At 28.7% G+C, this 8,592-nt stretch overlaps 1 protein-coding gene across 1 annotated transcript; it reads right to left on the bottom strand.

Moving 5' to 3' along the window:
• Positions 1-6,560: 6,560 nt before the first annotated feature.
• LOC130797169 (E3 ubiquitin-protein ligase ATL6-like) lies at positions 6,561-8,135 on the bottom strand. Its single transcript, XM_057659655.1, has one exon. The coding sequence runs from the start codon at positions 7,884-7,886 to the stop codon at positions 6,771-6,773; it is 1,116 nt and encodes a 371-aa protein (XP_057515638.1). The 5' UTR covers positions 7,887-8,135; the 3' UTR covers positions 6,561-6,770.
• Positions 8,136-8,592: the final 457 nt, after the last annotated feature.

Below are 8,592 nucleotides of genomic sequence, written 5' to 3'. Positions count from 1 at the left end.
AATGACTAAAACTCTTTCGGGGGACATACTTCCTCCATTTTTTTCTTGCATCCAAAAAAACTTTATTATGAAGTCCAATGTGTTTGTCAAATTATTTATATCTAAAGTTATACAAAACTAAAAATTATCTCCTCCCCATAAAGTGTAAGTGCATATTGTCGTATATCCTCCTCATACTCCTACAATCATAACTAAGTTGAACTTGTGAGTTGTGAGCATTGGTGCTAGGTGTTGGGATTTTGTGACTCGAACCGAGTCTTAGATCAGGTTTTATGATGAATCAAGAGATGAATCAAAAAGGTGATGGAACCCAAGTGCGCGGGCCGCGGAGATATATGTAGTGCGCGGAGGCGCGGGGTGCGGAGTATTACGCGGGTCGCGTGAAGCTTCTGTCTTGGAATAGCCTAGAGCGCATGCCGCGGAGTTCTACGCGGGATGTGGAGTAGTATGTTTTTTGCGGGATTTAGTTTTTCCTCATTCTTTTGACGGTTATTTAGCTTTTGGGCCGGTTTCTTATGTATTTTCTTAATCCTAATTTCTTTTTATTATGAGGTATACTATATAAAGTCCCCATGTAATTAGAATCAGGGTATGCAATTCTTGCTACACAAAGTGAGGAAAACTAGGAGAGAAAAAGCTTCGAGTGCCATTGTTGTGGTTTCTCGTTCATCTTGTAATCTCCCAATTTATAGTGAAAAGTTTATTCTCGGTGCCGGTGGATGTAGCTATCACATTGATAATGAACCACGTTAATTTCTTAGTGTGATTTCTTTATTATTTGTTTGAGTTTTTATTACTTTTCGTTATTGTTTTTTATCTTTGCTTCCGCTGTCACACAACAGTAGGTTAAAACTATCTAGAGTTATACTTATACATAGTGATTTTCATTATGTGGTGAATGGTGATAAATGGAAAGAGTGTGCAATGCTTGTTCAATGTGCGCCGGTATTAACCTGTTGGTTAACAAGTAGCTGGGTTGCTACTTGCTTGTGAAGTAATTCTGAGTGGGGCCGCCTCCTAGTATACTGTGATGTTGCTGGGAAAATTTGAACAAAATAAGTAAATTAATATAAAAAAATTTTAAATTAAGCATGGGATAAACATAATTTCAAAAAAAAGCATGAAAATTAATAACATGAGATTTGGGTCTGTTTGCTATTATTAACAGTGAATAAAAAAGGTTGATAAAAAAATGTCTAAGTTATTTATTCGTTGTTATTAATAGTAAACAAACTTTAAACTATTTTTTTCTTTTTTATGTACAAAATTATAAACAATATAAAATGTGAATATATAAAACATAAGGTATATACTCCCTCCGTTCTTTTTTGATCTTCAACTTTGGGTTTTTCACACATATTAAGGAAGATAAAATCTTTTGGTTGTAGTAGGTATTATTTTAATTAAATAGTAGTGTGAAGTAATGATTGTATTGGAAGTATAAGGTTGTAGTGGGTATTATTTTAATTAACTAGTAGTGTGAAGTAATGATTGTATTGAAAGTATGAGAGAAAAAATAATTATAAATAAAAGAAAAGGGGTACATTAAAAGAAAATGGGGGTTTTAAGGGGTAAAAGTGGGATAAAAACTTTCTAAAAATAGAAAGTATTCTAAAGTGGAAGAACTTTTGAAACTACCCATTATAGTAATGTGAAAGATAAAAAAAGAACGGAGGAAGTAATAAACATAATATATATATATATATATATATATATATATATATATATATATATACATATATATATATATATATACATATATATATATATATATATATATATATATATATATATATATACATATATATATATATATATATATATATATATATATATATATATATATATATACATATATATATATACATATATATATATATATACATATATATATATATATATATACATATATATATATATATATATATATATATATATATATATATATATATATATATATATATATATATACATACATATATATATATACATACATATATATATATATACATATATATATATATATACATATATATATATATATACATATATATATATATACATATATATATATATATACATATATATATATATATATATATATATATATATATATATATATATATATATATATATATATATATATATATATAATATGTGAAATTATGGATATTCATTCTCAAATTATGGATTTCAATTATGAAATCATAATTGAAGAATTTGAGAAAGACAAGGTTTGTGTATTTATTTTCAAATTCTCAACTGTGACTACTTAAAAAACAATGGTGAAATTTGATCCAAATTCAAATTTCAAAAATTTTTAATTTGTCAAACAATGAATTCAAGTCAATTTCAAATTTTCAAATAAAATCAGCGTTTTCAAATATGGCTTTAATTAATTCTTAATAGACTCTATTCTATCAATAATATGTTTGAAAATCACGTGTACTTGCGGGAATTTTGGATGATCTAGTGGTATTTTATATTGATATTCTATCGTATTAATCGTGGTCTGATCTTAGAGAATTAATACTTTGCTCATATTTTTTTTTTGCATATTTAGTTTAGTTTGATGGAAAAAAAATTTTTCATCAAACTTAAAGGTAAGGTGTTTAAAACGGAAGCACCAACAAGCCAGAATGTTTTTCTTTTTTTTTTATTTCGGATAAGAATAAAACTTTTCATGCGAAAAGATAGGAGAGTTAATTAGTTTAATCGGTAATGAGAATTGAATTCTTATAATAAAGATGAGGTGAGATGTTTCAATCAAGTTTGTAGTCCCATTTTGTTCATTATGATTAATCTTGCTTATGACAACATAGCATTAAAGCAAAGAAATCAATTAGGTTAAGCATTACTTCTTTAATCAACCAATTAACTCTCTTTAAACATGGATATACAGATGAATTATAGATTAGCTTAATAGTAATCGTTTTTTTTCACTTTTGTGACATAAGTTTTACTCAAATCAATGCACATACCAAAAGAACCAATTTGCTCACCCCTTACAGCTATGACACTAGTCTACCTTGATTTGAAATGCTTGAGATTAAGTAATAATTATGAGCCTCTAATTATAAATATTCTATTATAGACACCTAATCATATATATGAAAGTATTAAATAATATAAAGTTGTTTTTCTAATTTTTTGAATGAGCATGAAGCACAGACTCCTCTTGTCTCCCTATAGGACTGGCCCTGCCTCCGGAAAAAAAAAATTGATGTGTATGGACTATGAACTACTAGAATAATCTATTCCACATCAAGTTCAAACTTGAATAGAAGTAAAGGGGGTGTTTAGTACATGACTTTTGGCTTAACTTTTCGTTGGCTTTTGGCATTTAGCTTGTTGGTTGGTTGGTCAAACAGCCAAAAAAAGTGTTCGGTAAATGACATTAAAGCAGCTGAAAAGCTAAAAAGCCAAAAATGAAAAGTTGCTCCAATTAGCTTTTTTGGTTGGCTTTTAACTTGTTGGCCCACTTTTTCTCTAATAAATAACCAATACGCAAATTTACCAAATATCTCCACAAACAGCTGGCTTTTTCAGCTAGCTTAAAAGCCAATAAAAACAGTCAACATTTTCAGCTGGTCAAACAAGTCAACTAAAAAACCAATCACCAACAGCCAACAGCCGATTGACAAACACCCCTAATTGATGAATAAAATTATTTTCACCACGACTGTTATCATTATAATCGGTTGATTTTAATTGTTACCAACAGTCATTTTAGGATTTAGCGGAATATAGAACGGTCCACGGACCGTATTATTTTATTTTAATTATTTTAATTTGCATTATAAAATGAAAAGCTGGCTAATTGGTTTAAAAATGATAATTACCGAATAAAAAAAGAATTTTGAATATTATAAAGAATGGTGGAAATGGGAATGGACCTGATAACATTCTCCTTTTTGTACTAATAATTTTGGCCATCCAACATATGACAATTATAAAAGTCTAAAGAATCTTCTTTCTAACTGCTTATGTTGTCCACCATGTTAATTTGAATATTAGTAAATGTTGAAAAGGATATCATTTAATTTGACAATGAAAGAAAACAACAGAAATGAGAAAAAAACCAGTTGAGAATTAAATTTATCTTTTTTCAAAAAAATAAATTTTTATTCTTCGATTAAGTCAAGACTCTTATTTTAATTTAATTACTTCATTTGTTAAAATTTAAGTAGTTATTTATTTTATAATCATTATACTTATTACTCCCTCCAAACCAATTTAGATGTCCCATTTGCTTGGGCACGGTTATTAAGGATGGTGTGGGGTCTATTAAAAAGGGTAAATAGTGAAAGGTAAGTAGTGAAGTTAGTTGGGTAAGTAAGGTATATGGGGGTATATTTGTAATTACGTGTGTGAACTAAGGATATTTAGGTAAAAAAAAATAAACAAAAATAGAAATGAGACAACTAAAAAGACTTTGCCAAATAAGAAAATGGGACAACTAAATTGGTTCGGAGGAGGGAGTATTATTCTGTGGTCATTACTAAAAGATAACATTAAAAACATTATTTGATATTCTACTACTAGAACTAGTCTACTAATAGATTAATTAAATAGTTTATTTAGGGCTAGCTTGTTTTATAAGCACCTCACTCATCACTAAATAACTACAATTAAGATTCAATGATACTTCATAGGATTGATTATTATCCCCTACAAGAATATATCATCCTTGATTTTTCTAATATACACAATTGATAAATAAATATCTTTAAACATTCCTAACCAAAAAATCATAAAATTAGTACCATTAATATAAATGGAACACTTGTTTTATCGTAATAAAGTAATGGGATAGTAATGAAGGAATGGGTATGAGAATTGGTAATGAAGATTTTTTGTTTGGTGTGCATGACTAAAGAATGGTAATAGAAGATAATATACCATTGATTGCATTTGGTTGTTAGTAATAAAAAATGGTAATGACACTTAGTTTTATTATTGTACGTTTGTATCTAAAAGCATTATTGTATCTAAATTATTCTATCTAATGATTCTTTTTTAATAATAATATTTTTTGGATAATTACATACATTACCTTTTTTTTCTTCATTATTTTTTTTCTTCAACTCGAAACAACATTACCTTATTTTATTACCACAGTAATACTTCATTACCATTACAGCCTAATACCAGGTTATTTGATGGTAATAAAAATGGCTCTTTTTGGTAATTTCATTACCTTATTTTATTACCATTCATTACCATTGAAGGCATTCAAACAACTAAATTTTTTATTACTTAATTTTATTACCATTACCGCCCTCTAATACCATGTACCAAACAGGCCGTTAGTGTTTTAGGCTATGTTTGGAGGATAATCGATCATAAACACTGGTCAAGTGAATGATTTTGTGTGGATTTTTATAAATTGTAGTATGTTATCTAACGACGACCTCATACTTAAACCAATACATATTGATATTATAATTTTTTATTACTATTTAATATAACAATTGCAGTTGATATTAAATGAAAATTAATTTTATAAAAAATAATTCTAGTTTAACAACCATACATCATTTTTCATTATTAATTACATTAAATACTTAAAAGTACTATAACCATCAATTATTTAGAACAACTTAACAAAAACGTTACTGCATTAAAATTAAAGGACTTTAAAAGTTATTATCAATTTATTAATTATTATTATTATTATTATTATTATTATTATTATTATTATTATTATTTTATATAACTAACAAGCAATAGGAGTATAGAGAAGGCAAAACTTTAACTAAACATGATTGCCCTCCTTAGATTCAACTTCAATGACGTATTTCCAACTTATTAAAACATATTAATTTAATTTGACATGTCAACTTTTACCAATTCAAATAAATTTACCAACACAAATATATAACATAGATTAATGCTTCTAGAAATAGACCATATTGTAATAAAATGTCTATGATACTTTGATACCACAACTTAAAAACTCAAATTTTATTTGAAAATCGATTTTATTTTACTTGATAACAGCACATAATATTTTTATAAGTAAGATTTAAAATTCAATTCTTATTTACCCTATAAAAAAAAACAAAAATACTCAAACTTTATCAATCATATAAGTATAACTCTATTCACATGTCACATATAATTACTGAACGAATTATATTTATACATAATGATAGTGTTAGGTTTGATAAATAGTTGATTTCAAACATGATGTAAGAAGCAACTTATGTGTTCAAAATTAATTGTTTTATGATAAGAAACGGCTTTAATCAACTAATTCATCAAATACTAGTAATATATGATAAATATCATAGAAATTATTAATGACACCCTTGAGTTTTAACACTTTATCAATGGTATCCCTAAGTTTTTTTATTTTTAATGGTATCCTCATACTATTGAGCGTTTTACCACCGTAACTTTTTAAACTTTTTCCGTCCAAAATCATTTTCTTTCTCTTTTATTTTTCAATTCAAAATATAAAAGAAAGTTAATGGCTTTGAACGATTTTGGGCGGAAAATTTTTTAAAAAGTTATGATAGTAAAATGCTCAATAATATGAGGATACCATTAATAATAAAAAAAATTTTAAGTAGCATTGATAAAGTGCCATATCATTAAAAATTGCGTTCAGAAGTTAGAATCAATCCAACTAATTATTTTATTTGTATATCAAAACCGTAAGTTTTACATTGTTTTGGTGAATAAAGTTAGTCCACCAACGTCAAAAAAAATTAAATAAATAAATAAAAACAAAGTAAATAATTTACAGATAAAAATTGTTAACTTTAAACTGGTAGGTGAGTTAATTCATTTTGGATAGCTCCCCTTAAAGACCCTTGCCGACTATTCCCTCGAACAGAGCCACGCAATGACCCAACACGGCTACTACTTGTAGGCAAATTCGCCGCACCTTTAGGAGACTTTATAGAAGGAGCCCTAGTAAAAAAAGGCGGCGCCAATGAAAAAACCCATCTATCAGACCGGGCGATTCGATCAACCCGCCCACTTCTACTACTCCCTTCACCAAACCCGGTTCGATAACCTCTTCTTGAACTACTTTCTCTTGGTAACACAACTAAACTTGTAGTTCTCTCCAATTTCCCACTCATTATTTGTTTCCTTACATCATCCGGTAATCTTAGCGTAAATCTCTCTAAATTCTCCCATTTTTTGACCGCCACGTGTCCAGTTGATAATGATCTTGAAATCTTCCCTAACCATCTAGGCCGTCCAAATGATAGATTCCTCATCGTACGGCTCCTATTCATTCTTCCATGTAAGGGCTGTTCCATTGAATCATTTACTTCATCAATTTCATTACTATGTTCTTCTTCTCTTACTGCTCCTTCGTTAACAGATACAACGACCTCGTTTACAGGTTCTCCGACGGTGATTTCAGATAAATTACAGCGACATACCGGACAAGTTGTATGGCCCACAAGCCAAGCGTCTATGCAATCAGGATGAAACACGTGGTCACATTTTGGGATTAATCGTAAAGTATCTTCATCCTCAAATTCCATTAAACAAACGGCACATTCCAATGCGCCATTTCCGATTTTCGAGGATTTAACCGCCGCATAATCGAACGTCGGGAAGCTTTCTATAATTTCTGGGTCTAACCCACGTGGGGCCCGACGTGAACGTCTTATCGACCCGATTGCCCGACCCACTGGCCCATTTGTAGATGTTTCGTCTGAGCAGTGACGGATATATATAGAGAAAAAACCCATGAAGAAAAGAGCGGCGATTAGAACGATTATGATAATGCCCATAGATGGGCTGAATTTGGCGTTATACGCCGGGTCATTGCGCCCGTTTGAATCGGACTGAGCATGGGTGAGTTGACTCAGTACGACTAAGAGAAGAAATAAATGGGTAGTAAATTTAGTGATGTTCATGGTAGAAGAGTTTTAATGGCGGTTTAAGGGTCATTTGAGGAAGGGGAGATAATAGAGAGGAGGAAGAAGAAGAAAGGAGGGTTGTTTTTATATACACAAGTGGGAAAGAATAAGTAAAATAAGAGAAATAGATAGCGTGGAACATTTTTGAAGGGTGAAAAGTCAGCAGTGAGGGGCTCATTTGAGACTTTTTTGCTGTTTTATTGAGAAAAAAGGTTTTCTAAATAGAACCTTCTTGAGAGTAAGGTGACTAGGTGAGATAGTTATTTGAGTTGAACTTTTTTTGCAACCAAAATTTAGTAATGCGTACAAGTCCTCTTATATATATAATAATTAATAATAATATATATGATCATGTTTTGAACCTTAATCTTCCTTCTTCATTGGAAACTCCTAGCTTATACTTTGGCCAATGTGAATATGTGATTACAATTAGTTATTTGACTAAATTTGCTCTATTTCAATAAAAATCCTTTTATAAAAATTAATTGAATAGGCAAACTCAAATGAATGGAGTATAACTTTCCCTATTAACTTATTTAAATTGAATGTCTCTTTTGTTTTTTAGCACTTTATATTCATCATTGTTTATATATATATATATATATATATATATATATATATATATATATATATATATATATATATATATATATATATATATATATATATATATTATATATATATATATATATATATATATATA

The sequence above is a fragment of the Amaranthus tricolor genome, chromosome 12 (genome assembly GCF_026212465.1).
Source record: "Amaranthus tricolor cultivar Red isolate AtriRed21 chromosome 12, ASM2621246v1, whole genome shotgun sequence".
NCBI lineage: Eukaryota > Viridiplantae > Streptophyta > Magnoliopsida > Caryophyllales > Amaranthaceae > Amaranthus > Amaranthus tricolor.
Note: the sequence above shows the minus strand (reverse complement) of the source record. Positions and strands in the feature narration are given on the sequence as shown.